The sequence below is a fragment of the Brassica rapa genome, chromosome A08 (genome assembly GCF_000309985.2).
Source record: "Brassica rapa cultivar Chiifu-401-42 chromosome A08, CAAS_Brap_v3.01, whole genome shotgun sequence".
NCBI lineage: Eukaryota > Viridiplantae > Streptophyta > Magnoliopsida > Brassicales > Brassicaceae > Brassica > Brassica rapa.
In genome coordinates, this window is record NC_024802.2 from 21,114,505 (window position 1) to 21,135,398 (window position 20,894).

Genomic DNA, 20,894 nt, shown 5'->3' on the forward strand with positions numbered 1-20,894 from the left:
ATAACATGTTTCTATGAGAATTTTAGCTTTGTTTTTTTTTTAATTTTTTTTTTTTCAATTTTAGCTCTATTTTAGCCGCCTTTTAAGAAAATTAGTTTGGAAGAAAATAAATAACCAGTTTAGAGGCAGTAAAACATATAGACTAACACTGTATGTTTTTAGCTTATGGTATTAAGGATAATTGATTTATGTATGGAATGCTATGTTTCGAATTAAAAATTAATCTACGTTAAAAAAAAACAAAATTAGTCTTTTACGTGCTAAGGGCAAAATAGGTATTTTGACTTTTCCTCGTCTCTTCCTTTTAAGCTTTCTTTATTATCTTGTAAAAATAAAAAAATAGACAATTTCGGTCAGTAGACACGGCAAAATCCTTTATATAACAGGTCCTCTAAACCAAGTAGCAGAACGATAGACACTCGACAAAGAACAATAAAGAGAGAAAGAGAGTGAATTCTCTTCTTTTTAGTAAATAAAATATATATTTCCAAGAATGGGTTCGGAAGCTGCCGTCACCGCCGTGGACAACCTCCAGCAACCATTACTTGAGCCAACGAAGTCGGAAGTTGACTTCAGGATGGAGAGTGTGTTAACAGACACTCATTTGCCTTATCTCCGGCGGCTATATTTCGCGGCGTTGATCGAGCTGAAGTTTCTCTTCAACCTGGCGGCTCCGGCGATCTTTGTCTACGTCATTAATAATGGCATGTCCATGCTCACTCGTATCTTCGCCGGTCGTATTGGAAGTATTCAACTCGCCGCCGCTTCTCTAGGAAACAGTGGTTTCAATATGTTCACCTTTGGTCTCATGGTAATTAATTACTACTAATTACATTTTCTCTTTAAAACTAAACTAAAATTGTAAAAAAAAAAAGACTCAACAGTTAGAAACCAACGGATCTAATGAAAGTAACATGAAACCAGTTTTTTTTTTAAATGATTAATCCTATAACTTGAATTTTATATAATATTTATAAACGTTAAATACAGTAAGAGATATTTGAAAAAAAAATTCAAACCTTTGAAATAAGCTTTTTAAGTTAAAATCAAAACCAAAAACAAACTAGAATTCGAAACAATTTTTTTTCTATCACTTTTATTTGTCTTCTTTTATAACTTTATAAGTGAAAATTTATTCTTAAAATAATTTTTTTCCTTGGTTATTAGGATATTAAATTATTAATGTCTTTTTTTTGCATGGTGACACAGCTTGGAATGGGAAGTGCAGTGGAAACATTATGTGGACAAGCGCACGGAGCTCACAGATACGAGATGCTCGGAGTCTATCTACAAAGATCAACGGTGGTTCTATTTCTCACCGGCCTTCCGATGACATTACTCTTCATCTTCTCCAAACCTCTCCTCACTTCACTCGGCGAGCCAGCTGACGTGGCCTCAATGGCTTCCATATTCGTCTACGGTATGATCCCAATGATCTTCGCTTACGTCGTCAACTTCCCCATACAAAAGTTCCTCCAGTCACCAGGGGCGTCCCTAGAGTTATGGAGGCCATAAACAAAAAATAAATTAGGGGCCTATCTAATTGTGGATTCATTTTATTTTTAATGTTTCCTTATTAATATTATTTTTGTTTTTTCACGGACATATTAGTAATGGACTGAATTTAATTCATTTTGACATTGGTATATTCCTCTCTTGGCTGGCCGTCTTCAAGCTCGGGTGGGGCTTACTTGGTCTCTCAGTGATACACAGTCTCTCGTGGTGGATCATTGTTCTTGCTCAGGTTTTGTATATTAAGGTGAGTCCAAGATGTCGCCGGACTTGGACCGGGTTTAGCTGGAAAGCCTTTGATGGTCTTTGGGACTTTTTCCGGTTATCGGCGGCTTCCGCCGTCATGCTCTGCCTTGAGTCTTGGTATGCTCAGATTCTTGTTCTTCTCGCTGGACTTCTCAAGAACCCTGAACTCGCTTTGGATTCTCTAGCTATCTGGTAAGTGGATCAAAACCTTTTGATCTGCATTAAAATTTAGCTTAAATTTTAATATAAGAAATGAATCATTTATATAATATTAATGAAGACTGAAGAACAATATGAATCTGAACATAGGATAATATTTTATGCTATAGTTTTAGTTTTGGGTGTTTTTCAAAACCAACCCATATTTTCAAGTCAAATCCAAAACCAACCCTTTTTTTTTTGTCTATACTATTCATCAATAAAATTTCCATACTATCCTTATGTTTTTGAATTATTCACAAAATTGCCATTTTTATTTATTTTTTTATTAATTTCGAAATTAACAAAAAATCAAATACACCCTAACCATTTCTTCTTATTTACAAAAATGCCATCATCATCAATTTTTCCAACCACCATGAACCACCATTTTTGAGCTCTAAAGCTCTAGAATTCAATTTTCAACCACTTTTTTTCTCATTATAACCCAAAAAACTTCATTTTCTCTCATCTCCTCTACATTTCCATCTAAAAAACTCTCATAACTATCATTTTCATAATCACAAACTTCATATTTTCGAGTTTCTTCATTAGTGAATCGTTAAAGATGCTTCTTTTTGCTCATATTTGGAGTTTGGACGGTTGAAAAGGTTGGAAACAAGCTTTACACATGAAAAATGTAACTATTTACATGGTTTTCGTTCTTTTTCAGATCTGTGTCGCGACGGTAGACTGTTTTGTATGTCTACGCCTCCGTGGAGACTTACGATGCAGTCTATTTGTCAACGCACGGGTTAGTTTTGCAATTGAGCAGACAAATTTTTTTTCTAACGCAGACTTCCCCAGTAGTCTCCGTCTTTACCTTTGACAACAAAAATAAAACTTTCGGTAGACTTACTAAGACGTCTACCTAAAAGAGGTTAGTTTTTCATTTGACCGAACTTTTGACTTTTCAAAATAGACTTCAACGGAAGTCTACAAAATGTAGACTGCCAACAAAGTCTATAAAAGGTCAGTTTTGCATTTGACCAAAACTTTGACTTCGTGGAATAGGTTAGTTTTGTGTTTGACCAAAAAGTTTAAAAAGCAATCAAAAATTTATTAAATTGTAGACTTCATATGCAGTCTTCTTATCTTAAAAAAAAATGTAGACTGCGTATAAAGTCTACTTTTTTATTTTGGTCAAATGCAAAACCAACCCGTCGGATTTGAGAGTAGACTTCACAAGAAGTCTACACACCCGTAGACGTTCATTTTAATCTACTGATTTGAAGTCAAACTTGGTCAATTGCAAAACTAACCTCTTTCAAAAAAATTCAAACATGTAGACTGCATATGAAGTCTAGTTCTGAAAGTCAAATCTTGGATGAATTCTGGTCAATTGCAAAAAGTAACCTTTTTAAATTGTAGACTGAAATGAAAGTCTACATGTACAAAATTACAACTTTTATTCAACTATAGAAAGCAACCCGTAAAATGGTCAATTGCAAAAACCAACCCAAAGAGTAGACCTATTTGACAGTCTACGTCTGTAAACTGAAAAGAACGTCAACATCTTCAGAGACTAAATATTAAGTCTTCATAGAAAAATCTATAAAAATGTGAATTTGTGTATTATTCATTAATTTTTTTCTAGTTTTTTTGTTTGATAGTGTGTGTTAGTTAATCTTAATGGGTTTGAGTGATTTTGAAAATAATTTTTTTTTATAATTATGAAGGTATAATTCATTTGATTTGACAATGTTGTTAGCTAATAATTGTAGACGTATTTCTAAGTCTTCGTTTATAGTTTTGCTAGTAAGGCTGAGCTTGTTTCAAAGCTGAAGTCGGTGACTGTGGAATATAATTTTACATTTTCAGCATATAAGACAACAAAAACTCTGTATGTGGCTAAGTGTCGTGTTCAAGGATGTGGTTGGAAACTTAGAGCGAGTGTGAAGTATGGGCCAAAGACATTTTGGGTGACAAAATATTCGAAAAAGATGAAGAATCGGAAAGGTTGAAGAATGTTCCTTGTGCATGATGGCTGTACACATGGTAAACTTCTTGAAATGACACAAGAAGATTATGATCTGGACAACAAAATTGAGAAGATGGTGCTAACCTATTCCTTACCAAACATCATTTAAAACAAATGACTCCGAATAGGAATATACTCCTCTTATGCCTGTCACGAATAATCGACAAGTACGGAACTTGATCGAGTTATCTAAGACACACTTTGTACGCCTTTGTGTATCAAGCCTGCGCCAATACACTAAAAAAATTTGGATTGACTATATGTTAAATAATAAGTGTAGACGTTTTTGTAAATCTACAAATGTAGACTGCAGTTGAAGTCTACGTCGTAAATTCTATTAAAAGTGTATTTGTGTATTATTCATCATATTTTTTCATGATTTAATTATTTTACAGTGTATGTTAGTAAAATTTTAATGGTCTTGGATGAATTTCACAATTTAATGTGTTATAATTATACACTTGATACTTATTGCAAATTGTTTTGATTAGTATTATTCTTGAAAATTTTTGGGAAAATTTTGTATAGATTTTCTTCTTCTCACATGTGTGTTAGTTATTATTTTAGCTTATGGTGGTTTTACTTGTTTGGTTGGTTAGATCTTGTGAAAAAATTGATATCTAACAAAAAATTAATAATATCATACAAGTGAAAACAACTAAAAATGAATACAATGTTTATAGATTATGCATTAAAAAATTATTTAAAAATTAATATTTTATTATGAAAGTTATTACAGAGCAATATATTAAAAAGTATTCTTGAGTATGTTTGATTTTTCATAATCTTGATGCTTCAAATAAAGTCTTGGAAAAAGTACCTGCCAAATAAGATAGAGTTATGAAAAAACATAAGATAAAAAATAAAATCATATTTTAGTAGACTTTTTATTAAGTCTACGTAAAGTTATTGTTTAGTAGACTTTAGTTGAAGTCTACACTAATGGAAAATTTTCATATTTAAAAGTGTGCATTTAGAAAATTTGAAAATACTTTGTTCTGGAAAATATTTCAAAAATGGTTTTTTGTCATCCTTGTAACAAAGCAAAAAGATAATGTATGAATCTATAAATTTAGTTCATTATAAACACAAAATATCTTATAATGAATATATGGAAAGCTTACATTTTTGGGAAGATGATTTGAAAATATTGGAAGAGAATACCTGCAAAATAAAATAAAATTTTAAAAAATAAGATAAAAATTAAAAAAATCATATTTGAGTAAACTTCTAATGAAATTTGCTTAAAATTCAAGGCTAGTAGACTTCATTTGAAGTCTACCAGCCGTAAGTTTTAAGTAGATTTCAAATGAAGTCTACTCTATAAAAAAAAATAGATCTGAAAAATAATACATTAAAAATATGAAATAAGTTTAAATCTAAAAAACTTTTAAAAATATGATTTAATAGACAAAATAGTTATAAATTAAAGACATATTAATATGAATTTTAATATGTAACTTTATTTGAATATAAATACTAGAACACATATTTTAAATCTATAGATGTAAACCTTACATTTCTAGGAGGAGAAGAGAACAACTATGGAAGAAAATACCTGCAAAATAAGATAAAATTATTAAAAAACATAGAAAAAAAATTAAAGTCATATTTTTGTAGACTTCCAATGAAGTCTGCTTAAACTTTATGGTTTAGTAAACTTCATATGAAGTCTGCAAGCTTTAGTAAACTTCTTTAGAAGTCTACACTGTCTGATAATTTTCAGATCTGAAAAAGTCTATATATTTTGAAATGTGAAAATAATTTTAAATCTGAAAATACTTTACATAATATAATTTATAAGGTAAACTAGTAGCAAATTAATGTAGAGAGCTTGATCTATAAATTTATTTGAATATAAACATGTAAATACATATTTAAAATCTATTAATCTAAAACTTACATTTTTAGAGGAGATGATGAAATCCATGAGTGATAATACCTACAAAAAAAAAGATAATATTGTGAGAAATAAACATAAAATACACATTTAAAATCTATAGATCTAAAACTTACATTTTTTAAAGGAGAAGATGAAAACCATGAATCATAATATCTAAAATGACAAGATAATATTGTGAGAAAGACTTGAGAAAATTTTAGAGAGAAAGAAGATAATGAGAGAGATTTAGAAACAATTGAGAGAATTTTAGAGAGAAGAGAGAAAGTTTTAGAGAGAAGGGAGAGAGTTTTAAGAACTTGTGCAGCCACTTTAGAGAGAGATTGAATAAATTTTGTTTATATAGGGAGACAAAAATGTAACTAGGTTAAAATTTACGATACTGTAGACTTCGTTTGAAGTCTACTAAAATTAAAATTTTGGAGTAGATCTTACTATAACATAGTAGACCTTTTTGGAAGTCTACTATAATAATTTAATTATTGTTGTTTATTCTTTATTATTTTAATAATTTTAATATATGATTTATTAAATTTATTTCTTTATTTTTTAATAGTTATAGTATATGATTTCACTTTTTTATTCTTAAGGAACTTAACTTAGTTTAAATATAATGATTTTTTGTAAAACAAATTGAAAAATATAGACTGAAAAAGACGTCTTCAGATAAATAGACTTTATTGTAGGTCTACGAAACCCTAAACCACAAATATCAAACCCTAAATGTTTTGCTTGATAATCAAAAAGTCTCATTTATACAAAATATAAACTACTAAACATTAATATGCAGATTTAAGTTAATAAAACAAAAAAAAACAAAATCTAAAATCTAACCCTATGAAATCAACTACTAAAAGACATAACATGTTAGAACCTTTTGTTTCTAAACTATGAACATAGTCTAGCACATGATAACCAAATTAGTATATATTCTTCAAAATTGTTCGATTATATGAAATTTTAATTTATTTACTTCATATTATCCATTATATTGATGATTAATTAAAAATATCACAATAATTATTTTTATACATTTTCAAAATTAAATTAGTAGACCAAATTAGAGTGTAGACTACAAAACAAGTCTATAAAGTAGACTTCGTAGGAAGTCTATATATATGTAGACTTCTTTTATTACGTGTAGACTTCCAAAGGATAGAAACGTAAAATACATTTATGTTTTTTGTTTGGTCATAAGAGTGAAATAGTACTTTCACTACTCCTTTAGGTTGGTTTTGCATTTGACTGAAAGTGGGGTACACTTTTACATTTGACTTGAATATTTGGGTTGGTTTTAGCAAATGTCCCTTTAGTTTTTGACCCTATGAAACAAAGAATCCTAATAACCAATAAACAATTATTTACAATATACTTCCAAAACTCTTAGGATCCATCCATGAAATGTATTAACTGATAGTGAGAGTTAAGAACATTGAATCTGAACATATGATTAAATAATTGGTACGAATAGAAATACAATCAATCTGATCAAACTATTGAACTTTTTGTGGTTTCTGTAAAATAATAATAATTTATTTTTTTGGCTACTCTCTACGTAATCACCTTTTTGAGAAACGAAAGTCACGTTAGTCTACTCAGAATGTAATGATTGTTGTCGTATTATGGACTAGTAATAGCAATTAGAGTTCGCCACGTGTAGTTATCTTTTCCGTTAAAGTCTAATAATCTCAGCGTTTTTTATACGTTTCTTGTGAGTCTAAACCGCGTGTCGTTTCCTTTTGTAAATAAACAGCATGCTTTCTTTTCGCGGAAAAAGGTGTTGATTAATCAACTCAAGAAGTGTTGAATACTAAATTACTAGGTAATAACCCGCGCCTTGCGCGGGATGTGATTATTAGTTTTGTTATTTTTAATAAAAATAAATAAATCTGTTTAATCTGGATATCGGTTCGGTTTTAAGTTATTTTTTGGTTTTTAATCTCCTAAAATATAACCATTATTTTAAATTAATATTTATTTTGGTTTATTCTGTTAGAACGTTTGTTTTTTAGTTTTTTCGGTAAAATCCAAAAATTATTATTATGTATTTATTTTCATGTTATAAATTTTAGATAATCGTCATGTCGAACCAATGGTTTCATAGTTTGTAAATGGATAATAAAGAAAAAAAAATTATTAAGACAAATCATTTTACTATAATTTGGTCGGTAGTGAAAGAAACATTAAGAAAAAAAATGTTTCAACTTCCAAAAAAAAATAGATACTTCACTGGTGGTAAATACTTATACAGTGTTAACATCAAGGTGCACATGTATATGTACGTAAAAGTATATAAAAATAAATGACAAATATATAAATATATTGTTAATTAGTATTAAATGACATTTTTGTTCTAAATAATACATGAAAGATAAAATTAAAATTAATTAAAAATTAAAAAGGCTTTGACTCTGATATCCGAAATGATTTAGAATTTTAAAGAATATCTGATTTGATCCGTAAATAAAATAAAATTTAAAAAATAATTGAAAATTTTAATAATAACATTTTATTACAAAAATAAAATATTATTTAACTTTTTAAATTTTAATACCTAATATAATAAATTTAATCCATAAAAATATTGTAAAACTTATATAAACTATAATATATATAACATATATATATATATATAATTCTGTACATATATGTATATATATGTATATAACAGATCAAATTTGATATCCGTTTCAAAAATATTGGTATTTGCGATTTGTTTTTTTTAATTGTATTTTAGTAGTTGATTTGCTTCGTAGAGTTACGATGTCCATATTTTTTGGTTCAAATCAAAACGGATAACGAATTGAATCAAAACTTATAAATATTTTGCCCAACTTTATCCGTAAACAATAAAAATAATATATATATATAGTTTAGCTTTTGATTCGTTATTTGTTTTGATTCGAACCGAAAAATCCAAAGTTTTATTTGAACCATGCACATAAGTTTTATATTAAAAAAAATAAAAAAGTATATAGTGTGAACACATTTATGAATATAGTGTGAACGCGTTAACATATTTATTATCAAATCATTGTGAGGCTGCCACGTGTATATTATAGTGTGAATGTATTTATTACAATGCTTCTCCTTTAATATATAAGGAATATATATAACATATATATATATATATAATTCTGTACATATATGTATATATATGTATATAACAGATCAAATTTGATATCCCTTTCAAAAATATTGGTATTTGTCATTTGTTTTTTTTAATTGTATTTTAGTAGTTGATTTGCTTCGTAGAGTTACGATGTCCATATTTTTTGGTTCAAATCAAAACGGATAACGAATTGAATCAAAACTTATAAATATTTTGCCCAACTTTATCCGTAAACAATAAAAATAATATATATATATATAGTTTAGCTTTTGATTCGTTATTTGTTTTGATTCGAACCGAAAAATCCAAAGTTTTATTTGAACCATGCACATAAGTTTTATATTAAAAATAAATAAAAAAAGTATATAGTGTGAACACATTTATGAATATAATGTGAACGCATTAACATATTTATTATCAAATCATTGTGAGGCTGCCACGTGTATATTATAGTGTGAATGTATTTATTACAATGCTTCTCCTTTAATATATAAGGGATTCTTTTTTTTTTGGCAGCATGTCAATTTCTGCAATCTCTTTCATGGTCTCCGTTGGATTCAACGCAGCTGCAAGGTTGGTCAAAAATGATTTGACATTTTTAATTATTTATGGAATTGTTTTCGTGCAAATGGTAACACATAAACGTAATATTTTAATTAATATCTGTTTTTTTTTATTACAGTGTGAGAGTTAGTAATGAATTAGGAGCTGGAAATCCAAGATCAGCAGCATTTTCAACCGCAGTAACTACAGGAGTGTCGTTTTTACTATCGCTATTTGAAGCCGTACTGATCCTCTCGTGGCGCAATGTTATCAGCTACGTTTTTACAGACAGCCCAGCGGTTGCTGAAGCTGTAGCCGAGCTCACTCCTTACTTGGCTATTACCATAGTTCTCAATGGAGTTCAACCTGTTTTATCTGGTATAATAAAGTAGATATATTATATGAAAACACCAAATAAATGAACTATTTGAAAAGTGATTAACAACAAAGGTAACTAAAACAGGCGTTGCCGTTGGATGTGGATGGCAAGCATTTGTGGCGTACGTTAACATAGGATGTTATTACATTGTGGGGATCCCTATTGGTTATGTTCTTGGTTTCACCTATGACATGGGAGCTAAGGTAAAATTTCTTTGATTGAAAGAATCTACATTCTAATCAACGATTAATGATTGATCGGTGTAAAGTGAAAATATAATTAATTGGTTAATGATTTGCTGCAGGGAATATGGACAGGAATGATTGCGGGTACGCTCATGCAAACTATCATCTTACTCATTGTCACTTTTCGAACTGATTGGGATAAAGAGGTATATTACTAATTACTCCACACACACACAGATATATATATATATATATATATATATTATATATATATATATATATATATATCTATCTATGTGATATGTTTCTTAACTAAATTCATGTTTTAATATTTTTAATGTCAGGTGGAGAAGGCTTCACGACGATTGGACCAGTGGGAAGATACACAAGCGCCGCTTCTTAAGCAGTAAACAAAAATGATATTTTTCTTCTTCTGGTCTTCTCCAAATCTATACTATATTAAAAGGGTTATATGAGCATCAGAGAGTGTGTCCACGTAGGACAATTAAATCAACCAATCAGGAGATCCTTTTTTGACACGTCATTTCGTATTTGGTTTGTTGGGCTTCGATTTTTTTTTTAAAGATAGAATATTAATGATGTTGGCCCAGGAAGCCCATAAGTTTGCTCTTCGCCTTCTTGGTTTCACCTTTCGATATGCTGAAAGTGAAGAGATTCACGTTTCTTTTTCTTATTTCTCCAAACCCCAATTTGCTAGATCCATTCGTGAAACCCTTTGCCCTTCCTCTCTTCGTTTCTGTTTTAGGATCTGATCCAGGATCAATCAATACATCCTCCACAATTGATTGAGATGGCTCCAGGTCCAGATCCGAACAGCGTTGGTTATGGTGCAAAGCGGGATGAAGCTACGAGCAAGGTTCCTTTAAAGGATCCCAAGAAGAAGGATGATAAGAAAGAGGAAGATCTGGTAAGCACGATTTCTCATTCTCTTTGAATCTTTGCTTGGCTGCAAGAGTTAGATATTGCACTAATGTAGAGATTTAGGGTTTAGCTGATAAGCTGATAATCTGTTTGTTGGTTTTGAAAGCATTGCTAAAGTGATTGTTATATGATATGTTTGGCATCTGATGTGATTTGTAGTCTGAAGCAGTGACATTCCTTCCACTCAAGGACATTCGCTTTTCAAACAAGCCACTCGAAGGTCACACCTGGTTCATGAGCTCTCTCTTAGATAACCAGACCAAAGGCGAGGCTCAGTATCAAGAGTTTCCTTCAGATTCTTCCAACGGAAGGCTTTTATGCTTGAAAGGTATCGATGAACATGATGGATCATGGAACTACTACGCGTTGGCTTGGCCTGAAGCTCTTCCGACCAATGCCATGCTTCAGGAGGGTTTGACTTTTGTTTCTTACAATCAATATGATTACGGTAACTTGTGGCATGGACTAACCGCAGCATTCCCATTTGTTTCTTGGAGCTTAAGAAACCAATGTGAAACGCCTCAAAAATGGGTTTTATATCACAAGTCAGACGGAGGACTTGTAACTGAAGCAGAACCTGGAGCTCTATATTGAGAGGGTTCAAGACCCTAATCCTGAACTGCAGAAGGCTGCTCTCGAAAGCATGAGGTAATTCGTGTGTTTCTCTTAACCTATTGTCGATTTAATTAGCTGATAATACTCATATAATCTTTTTTTTTTGGATTTCATAGTATAATTTTAATTTAGTCTATGTTTTTTTTTTTAATCTGTAGGCAGGAGATCCGTGCCTCAACAAGCTCCATGACGTCGGTTCCAAAACCCCTCAAGTTTCTTCGTCCTCACTATGGAACTCTTAAGAAGTTTCATAAAAAATATGGTGGAGTCCGATCTCAAGGTACAATTTCAAGAAATTATTACCATCTTCTTGCTCATTCTACTGTGTATGGATTAAAGATCGCTTTTTATGTATCTGCAGAAATTGCTGGCTGATATACTATGTCTGTCTTGGCACTGACCATGTCTGCTGAGGGTCAAAGGGTATGTGCTTTCGTGCTATTATAGTAGGAATTGATAAAAACTTAACTTTCTATGTGTTTCATCTTATGATATACCTTAAAACAATGTTGTGTTTTGTGGTACGTTCTTTGCTAGAATTTGAGGTAGTTTTTGGTGCTTGACTTTGTTATGCAATACTCTTTTTCAGGAAAGCTTAGGATACATGTTGACTGGATCAGAGGGTGACATCGGATCTTGGGGTCACGAGTATGTCAGGAATTTGGCTGGTGAGATTGCAGAAGAGTATACAGTTCGTCAGGTTAGAAAACAGTTGTTCATGAGTAGTTTATGTTTGGCTTTTCTCTGCCGGTTCGTTAATGAATGTTATAACAATGAATGTTATTTAGAATTACATCTTTTTGAAAAAATCAACCAGTGAAAGAATAGTATGCAATCGTTCTTTGGAGCTAAACATCGTTCCTTTGATGAATTGTCGAGAATGTCACTGACCTACTTAGACATCACAGATTGCTACATGTTAGACCGGATGCCAAAGAGATTGTGCAGGGGAGCCTCAGTTGTACAATGTTAATATTACTCTTAAAATCTGGCTTGATCTTACAGTTTCAAGTTTTTTTTTTTTTGTGCAGGGGAGCCTCAGTCAGGACTCTAGGGCAAAATATTGGAGCCAAAGATACAGCCTCTAGGAGACTTCCAGAAAATTTTAGTAAATAGTTAATCTAGATGAAGCTATGGTGAAAGTTACCTCAAGGTGCGGAAGTAATTCTAGATCTAGATGAAGCTACGGTGAAAGAGATGAGAAAGCAAGAGGAGATTGCTAAAGCCAAGCTAGCCATGGAAAGTAAAAAGAAGCTGGCAGAGAAAGCCGCTGCTAAAGCTGCCATAAGAGCTCAAAAGGAAGCTGAGAAGAAAGAACAAAAGGTATCAATATCAATGCTCTTTGCCTTCTCTCTTTTCCATTCTAATAATCTTCTTTTTTTGTGTGTGTTGCAGGAGCGAGAGAAGGCAGCCAAGAAGAAGACAGGAGGCAGCAACGCATACGAGGCCATCTCTGAGGAAGTTCCAGAAGCTTCTGAGGCTGAGAAGGAGGAGATTGAAGCTCCAGTGGAGGAGAAGCCAAAGAAGGAAAAGAAAGTCTTAGAAGGAGAAACCAATAAGGAACATGATCCGCAATAGAGGAGGACCGGAAACACTCCTGAGACCAATGCTCAAGCGTAAGAAGCAGACTAACTACATGGTTTGGGCTGCTCCAGCTGCTGTTGTGGTACTAATGCTTCTTGACTTGGGTTACTACTATGTTTTCTAGATCAAGGGAAGCTGCGTTTGCTGTAGTTTGGGTCTTTTTAAAGCTTTCTTTTGAGGATGAAACTCTTTAAAACTTATGTCTCATTTACATACTGAGTAGAGACTCTTCCCTTTTTAAATACTTTTTTACATTTCACTTATGTATATATAAATCCAAAAATAGAAAATGGTAGTTGATTAAAAGGTTACAATTTTAAAAATGATCTTCTATTTTGATAATTTTAAAATTACTATAAATATAAAACAAATTATTAATATAAACATGTGTAGCCTGGATAATAATTTAGAATGTGTATAACTAAAGTAAAATTTAATATTGAGTTTGTACACAATACTATCAAAGTATCATAAACAAAGGTCATGGAACCTAAAAAAAAGGTCATGAAACACAGAAGAAGAAGTGAGGCAAATGCGAGAATAATAATAATGCAGTTCGTAGGTTTCCAACTCAGATTGTAGGGCATGATCAAACCGTAGGAGTTAGAATTATTAAACGAGATCTCATTATTAAACCGTTTTTGTATATCAATTATTTTCAGAAATTTATGCAATGTGTTTAATCAGATTTAAGTTAAGAGTTCTTCAGAATTTTTGATTAAAAACCTAATTCCAGATCTCAGACAGCGATAATTTTTGTATGTATCTACCATTTATAAATTTCAGAAAGCTTTTAAGTTAGGTTTGAAATCCTCATTCATACATGTTTTCGGTAGGTCATTCAAGACCATGTTTGAGCAAGTATCTTAGCCTTGCATAAAGGGATGACCGAGCACACAAACACTACCCAACAAACATAAAAAAAGTTAGAACATCAAATAATAATATTAATATTCAAAATTATTTCCAAAAAATCTGATTAATTAAATAATTAAAATAAGAAAACTGTAAAATTAATATTATATCAACAACGGTAAGAAAGTAAACCTTCTATAAATTTATAACTAAAAATATTTCAAATCATGAAGCAAAATTTTCTTTCTATCACAAACAAACTTAAAAAAAAACATAAATTAAATAGCAACAATAAATGTTAAATTTAAATTTTGGTTAAAAAGGTTGACAAAATTATTTTGGTTAAAACGAGAAATTGAAGACAACAAATAAAGAACCGGTATACAAGTCGGTGGTACTTTCTTTTAAAGACAACTACAAAAATGAAACTTAATAATTTTAAAACCAATCAAAATTTATACAGTACTAATTATAAGCTTTACAATTGTTTTACATAAAAATAAATAACCAAGATAAAGAATATATATAGATCTTAACTTATAATTTAGTTAACTTTTTATTAATCTTACTAATATCCTACATAAAACTCCAATAAAACACAACAAAACATTTCAAATATTTTTAAATTTGTATTTATGTTTATAATTCTATAACAAGTTTCAATTTATATCATATTTTTTCGATTTTAAAATTTAAATATAAAAACTAAACTAATATTATAGGAAAAATCCGGGCGTAGCCCGGAAAACCCCCTAGTTGATTTAAAAGGGATAAAAACCTCATTAGTTAATCAAGAGATCTGTTGATTAATGAATTGGAAAACCGATAGTTTTCTGAGGGGTTAGAGTGAAGAGAAGGGAGTCAATGTATATTTTTTTTGTAAGATGAGTTAATATTGAGAAGTGAGAATGAAATGTTGAAATAAAAGATGACGTCTTGCGTGTAAAGCAACTTTGTTGTAACCATTTATTGAATGGGGGCAAATCAAGTAATGAATCATTGGTTTTATGGTACACAACATTTTCCTTGGCAATCCTTCAAGATTTACAAGTGATAAGTTTACGAATTTATAGTTCATTTAAACTTCAACGAATGATGTAATAGTTGGTAAAATAATTGATTGTTCGGTAATATATCTGCTCATTTATTAACATGTACAAAATATGTTTTTTTTTGTGTGGTGTGAATGTGTTTTTGCATCTAAAGTTAAGGTTAAATGAAAGATGTAATATTAAACTAATTGAACGAATGACGTACTTGGTAAAGAAAAGTCAAAATTTTATTGTCTATTTTTTTTTACGAATATCATTTTAGTGAACTAAATTGCTCATAAGAAACTGACAAAGAAAGAACAAAATGTGCATGAGATCAATGAATATCTTCATGCGAATGTTCAAAGCGAACGTCATTGGGGTTTGATAGATATTGAAAAGGTTTGCTTGTCAATGTTCTCTTTTGTCAACAAAATGATATTGTTAAGTATTTGGATTTGGATTTGATTTGCTTATGTTTCATTTTTCTTAAATAAATTTGAGCTGTTTTTACGTTACTATCACTCATGTCTTCTGGTTGGACATAACCAAACCATGACCAAAAGAAGTCGTGAATATTGCTGTAGTGATATATAGCTTTTGAGTTTTGAGCTTGCCCCACTAGTTTTCCTCAATGGTTCCTAGCTGTCTGCTTGTTTTTAATCTTCAACTCCTCCTGACATGCATCAGTGGTGTGAAGTTGTTTAATCAAAGATTCACAAAACGCCTCTTCCTTCTGACATAAATCCTTGTTGTTCTTCAAATTATCAAATGTTAAGATTAGGTAAGCGACTAATCTCTTATCCATTTGGTTAATTTTGTCAATAAACCTCTTTTAAATTTATGTTTACACCCAAAACAAGAAATTAAATGAATAGAATTATCCAAGATGACTAGATGATCCACATGCCATGCATATTATTAATGTTCCTATATAAAGTTTTAAAAGCGGTTTACTGTATGCATGCATATTATTTATTTGGCCACTATAGATTTAAAGACCAACTATATGGTCAGTCGCTATTATTTATAGTATAGTGTTTGTTCCTACATGAGAAGAGTCAACATTACTATATGTTTGGGTCTATCTTCTACTAAATCGGCTAGTTTTGTCTGGTGATACAGAGACGTACTCTGACGAAAAAGAAAAAAAAAAGATTCCAACTTGTTCAACAAGAATTTAAGATGTTACTTGGTTGGATGCGTATGAGATTCGACCTCGTATGATTTGAGGGAGACAATATTGAAAATATGATAGAGACTGGGAATCATCTAAACTTGGGTATACGGATTCATTCACAATCATGCCTATTTGATATGGTGACCTCACCCTCCAATTATGGCGAGTTCACGCCCCTAGCACCAAAATAAGATAATCAAGTCTACGATCTTTTATATAATTTCTCAATTAATTAAAGTAAAAAATACATCTAACGAATAATCAGTTCAGAAATATTTATTCAATTTTTTTTTACAAGTTCCACTTGCTTATAGGTTTGTTGTCTTTGTTTTTGGTATTACTATGCTAATTTAGTTTAGTGCATGTGAGAATATTCTCGGAAAACCTAAAACAAGTTAACCAGTAATGATAGTCTAGGGGCGCTCGAGGAAAATAACCCAATACGATAAACTTTGATTCAAATCTCGTTGGCCACATAGATATGTACTATTGCTTTCAGCTCATTTGAATGCCTAAGAAAATATATATTCGTGGACTGTACTTCCATCCAGGGATTAGGTCTGTGTTTTTAATAGGGTTTAATATTTAAAAAAAAAAAATCTAAAACAAATTAATTTTCCTTGAACAAGACCAAGGAGCTAGTTGATATTAACTTTTTATATATAAGAAACCACGTGATATACAGTTTACTGTTGCAGTGAAACTTCTACGACGGCTGTAAAACTAAAATTAGTCAACACTTTGGGTCTAATATTATTAGAAAACATAATGCTTTATGGGCCATACGAAATATCGTACTGTATATGTATTGAACTTTTTTGCCCCAAAAAGGAAGTGTAGTTAATCGTTATTTTTGCCATTTTTTTTTTCCTAGAACGAGAAATCACTCCAGTACTCCTCCACAGATATGTATACAAGAAATTTATAGTCATATTATGTTTTCATATTCAAAGCTTTATGAATGTAAATAAATTGGGAATTGATACTAATTAGTCAAAATATTAAAGTATTTACATAGTTTCATATATTTCCCTAATAGAAATTAGCTGCACATGTCACAATCGGTCCAATTTATTCAAATATTAAACTGTTGAAAATATTCACCTTACAGACAATGAAATTGAGAAAATTCCACATGCAGACACAAAATAAAAATAAAATTTTATATAAATTGTGTTAAGTTGATTAGCGGAAAAATTGGATTCTCAAAATTCAAACCAGTGACAGAGAAGAAAATAAAAGAAACCGAACATGAGTTACACTATGAGACTGTTATGCGGCCTTGGTGAAAAATCAATCAAGCCCCATATCATCTGATTTTCTACTTCCATGTGATCCGTTATGTTCCGATTTGGTAGGAAGAGAGTTTGATTTCCCAATGTACTTGCACGTCCTGCAACGCATTCAAGATCCTTTTCAATTTCATCAGTTAATAAAAGAACATTCATGAACCGAGCCCCGTTAGAACAATTTCTGGCTATGCATTCCCGTTCTGACTCGGTTGCAGTGTTCCTATATGTATTTAACATCTGCCCCCAATGTTAATTCTTGCAAGTGATGAGATTCTTGAAGAGGGAACAAAACCCTTTTTGTTTAAAATCTGAAAGTGGAAGCTTCGAGTACCCTATCACGCATCTCATAAACAAAGGATTCAAGAGCATTTTTCTTATCCTTTGTAGATTCCATCTTCAGATCTTTCTCTACTAAAGAGTTCTCTCTCTGTTTGGCCTCCAATAACTCATCCTTTGTCAATGCACCAGAGACGTTCCCAACAACTGGAATCTCCGTTCTTTTGATAGCCTTAGGATCATTCTACACATGAAAAACTAATCTCAGCTTTTGTGCAGATCACCAATCATCGATTATTTCAGAAATTAATGGAGATGCAATGATTCGAAATTAGCTTTCTATATGTCAGCTCTTCTTTAAATGGTGTTAAATCATACTTACAGTAGAGCTTGAAGTGTCATCCTTCGTCGCAGAAGATTGATGGTTGTTTTCGGATATCATCTCTTCAGAAGTCATATTCTCCTTATGACCTTCTATTAGCTGTTGCTCAGAAAAAAAAAGAAAGTTTAGCCTAAAGCTAGGTAGAAACATTAAGGCTACATTATCTGCAGATGATTAGATATAAAAATGTACTCACAGAAGCTGAATCGACGCTGACAATTCCGTGGAGATTTAGCTGAACTCTTACTTTGACACGTGCTGCTTCTCCGTGGGAAATTTGAAAAGGACCAATCTACAAAATATTACACAACAGACTAAAGGGTTCCATAAAATATGCAGAGCCTAACCACCCAAAGCATACTTAGAGCTATCAAGCCTAAGAGATATAAGCCATTGATTATGCGATGAGCCTACCTCATAATCTCTAACTCGAAACACTGGACTAAGCATCGCACATCCTCGAGCTACGCACTCACTCGCATTCACAGTCCTCCCTAGCTCCCTCTTAAACAACGAGCTCAGCATCTTAGATACAGCTGGGATCCTAGACCCCGCGCTGCTTCGCGACCGGGATTACGCAGTTCTCGTTCCCGAGATCGAATCCCACCACACTCATTTTTTTGTTTCCAGCAAATCTCAAACACTAGGATGATTCTAATCTACTCACTGAGAAGAAACTGGATCAATGTGCGATAGTTATTCATAGGGGATTTTAACAAGGGGATATTATATACGTAAGCATTGTGAAATGTTTACGTAACATAGGGGATTTTAATGTATTTTCATTTAGATCCTTAACTAAATTTATTTGCATTTAGATCCTTACTCCTATATGTGCTCCTCCTCCGGTTCATTTTCATCGAGTCTCAAGCGTCGTTTTACATGGTCATGGCTTCTTCTTCTTCATCTTATCTCGCTGCGTTTCCTTGTTTGAATCCTTCTTCGCCTCTCACTCCTTCAAGATTCTCACAAACTCTAAATTCTCCTTTCCTCTCTTCCCCTTGTTCTGTTTTGAACCTAAAACACGCATCTTCGCTGCTTCTTAAATCGAGGATTCGAATCTCCTCCTCTCGTCGCGTCCCGACAAAAACACTCGTTGTTTTGTCTGCCCAGACTAGTCTCCTGAAAGGTTTTGTCTCATTCTCTCTTTGCGAATTTTAGTTGTGGTTTTGATTGCTAAGTAGCAAACGGCTCACTAATCATTATTAGAACAATGATTGGATTAAGCGTTTAATTGTTTTGTGCAACGAGTTTATTAATCATTATTATTAGAACAATTTTCGAATTGATTGTGTGCAGTTGAAATGCTTTATAGCGCATAAAAGTGATTTCGAAATAAACAAGTTTATCTTCGTATGATTGATACATTTCTAGTTAGAGATGCATTGAGTCTCTGCTAATGTTTGTATAAATAGTTCTTAGAACCGCATGGAATATTGGGAAAGATGGAATCGAAGCAGGAACCAACCTAGTTCCTGTGAGCTCTCTCTTAGTCTTTTGTCTTTGACCGTTGTTGGAATCTTAAATGTTTTTTTTTCTGTTAGTCACACATTTCGTTGTCAATTTGCTTGGAAGGTTTCTGTGCCTAGACCTGTTGCTAGGATCTCAGTGACAATTGCAGCATTGGCGGTTTCATTGTTTGTTCTCAAGTCGTTTCTATCAACTGCTTTCTTTGTAGTGGTATGTTTTTAACCCTCCCTCCTTTACTTTTTTTTATATAGCTGATTTTTTTTTGTACAGTCTCTCTCTAAAGCCAGCCTCCATTGAGTGTCTTTTTTTTTTTCAGGGGACAATGGGATTTGCATATTTCTTATTCATAGCCTTGAACAAAGATGAAGCTCCTAAACAGAGAGGTGGAGAAGATAATATTTCTGGTTCCAAAACAATGGATGATCCACTTGAAGAAGCAAAGAAAATTATGGACAAGTACAAGTAAGGAGCTTATTAGTTTTTTTTTTTCTTTTCTCATATGAGATCTCCAATGTATACGGATAAAACACTTTGGCAGTGTTGGATAATGGATATGTGGTTTGATGTTAAAGATAAAACTTGTAATAGAGATCAAGAGAAAATTCACAAAACAATATATAAATCAAACTTCGAGAGTGAAAATAGGCCTATGTAGTCCAGTTGTTGCCCCACCGTGGAACATCTTCTTGAACGCTCTCAAGCCGCCTTGTGAGTGCTTTCGGATTCCGCCAAATCTAATGGTGGATGCTATGCCGCGATGTAGATGAGCCAAACTGTTTCCGATCATGACTTTCAATCGGAAAATCTTCATACGTAGAAACAATAACGACGGAGGAGAACGATGAGAAATCAAGTCGGCTTCTTGAAGCTTTTTGTAGATCAGGAACTTGGCTCGCCGGTGAAGTAACTCTTCTGGGTCTTCCTTGTTCATCTTTGAGTAATCGCATGGCCTTTTGAAAAGGGTCATTTTCATCCTTTCGTGTTTTTTTTTCTTCCGGCGATGACTTTGTCCTGAGCGAAGAGGTAGAGAGATGTCGGATTGAGGAGATGAGTTGAGCTGAGAAAGTATTTATAGTCATTGCATGAAACAGTGCTACTGCACTAATTTGTAACTTGTATACGTGGTTTTTCTTCAAAGTTATATGTCTTATTAAAATCTTTATAATAATACAGTTTATTTATAAGTCAAATCACTGTGGCAATGAGATATG

At 31.9% G+C, this 20,894-nt stretch overlaps 4 protein-coding genes across 7 annotated transcripts; 2 read left to right on the forward strand and 2 right to left on the reverse strand.

Moving 5' to 3' along the window:
- The first annotated feature begins 243 nt into the window (after window positions 1-243).
- Window positions 244-15,065, forward strand: LOC103836219 (protein DETOXIFICATION 36). Its single transcript, XM_009112460.3, has 9 exons — window positions 244-811; window positions 1,210-1,499; window positions 1,612-1,950; window positions 9,466-9,522; window positions 9,632-9,870; window positions 9,956-10,074; window positions 10,176-10,262; window positions 10,401-10,504; window positions 14,809-15,065. Exons 1-8 carry the CDS (start codon window positions 494-496, stop codon window positions 10,464-10,466), a joined length of 1,515 nt encoding a protein of 504 aa, XP_009110708.1. The 5' UTR covers window positions 244-493; the 3' UTR covers window positions 10,467-10,504; window positions 14,809-15,065.
- Window positions 15,066-17,316: 2,251 nt separating this feature from the next.
- Window positions 17,317-18,980, reverse strand: LOC103836222 (heat shock 70 kDa protein 16). Of its 4 annotated transcripts, none has more exons than XR_004450489.1 (5): window positions 18,628-18,923; window positions 18,410-18,505; window positions 18,210-18,312; window positions 17,887-18,075; window positions 17,317-17,656 (listed from the first exon to the last, which is right to left on the reverse strand). XR_004450489.1 is itself a non-coding variant. In XM_018653982.2 (5 exons), the coding sequence occupies exons 1-5, from the start codon at window positions 18,736-18,738 to the stop codon at window positions 17,520-17,522; spliced, it is 603 nt and encodes a 200-aa protein (XP_018509498.2). In that variant the 5' UTR covers window positions 18,739-18,980; the 3' UTR covers window positions 17,317-17,519. The 4 variants fall into 4 exon arrangements, 2 of the variants coding, with proteins under 2 accessions (XP_018509498.2, XP_033133815.1); XM_018653982.2 differs by having other exon boundaries at window positions 17,317-17,675; window positions 17,935-18,075; window positions 18,214-18,312; window positions 18,628-18,980; XM_033277924.1 differs by having other exon boundaries at window positions 18,214-18,312; window positions 18,628-18,980.
- Window positions 18,981-19,054: 74 nt separating this feature from the next.
- Window positions 19,055-20,324, forward strand: LOC103836221. Its single transcript, XM_009112462.3, has 4 exons — window positions 19,055-19,342; window positions 19,629-19,690; window positions 19,789-19,893; window positions 20,000-20,324. The coding sequence occupies exons 1-4, from the start codon at window positions 19,096-19,098 to the stop codon at window positions 20,147-20,149; spliced, it is 564 nt and encodes a 187-aa protein (XP_009110710.2). The 5' UTR covers window positions 19,055-19,095; the 3' UTR covers window positions 20,150-20,324.
- LOC103836220 lies at window positions 20,174-20,719 on the reverse strand. The gene has a single exon (XM_009112461.3). It carries the CDS (start codon window positions 20,654-20,656, stop codon window positions 20,306-20,308), a length of 351 nt encoding a protein of 116 aa, XP_009110709.1. The 5' UTR covers window positions 20,657-20,719; the 3' UTR covers window positions 20,174-20,305.
- Between the last annotated feature and the right edge of the window lie 175 nt (window positions 20,720-20,894).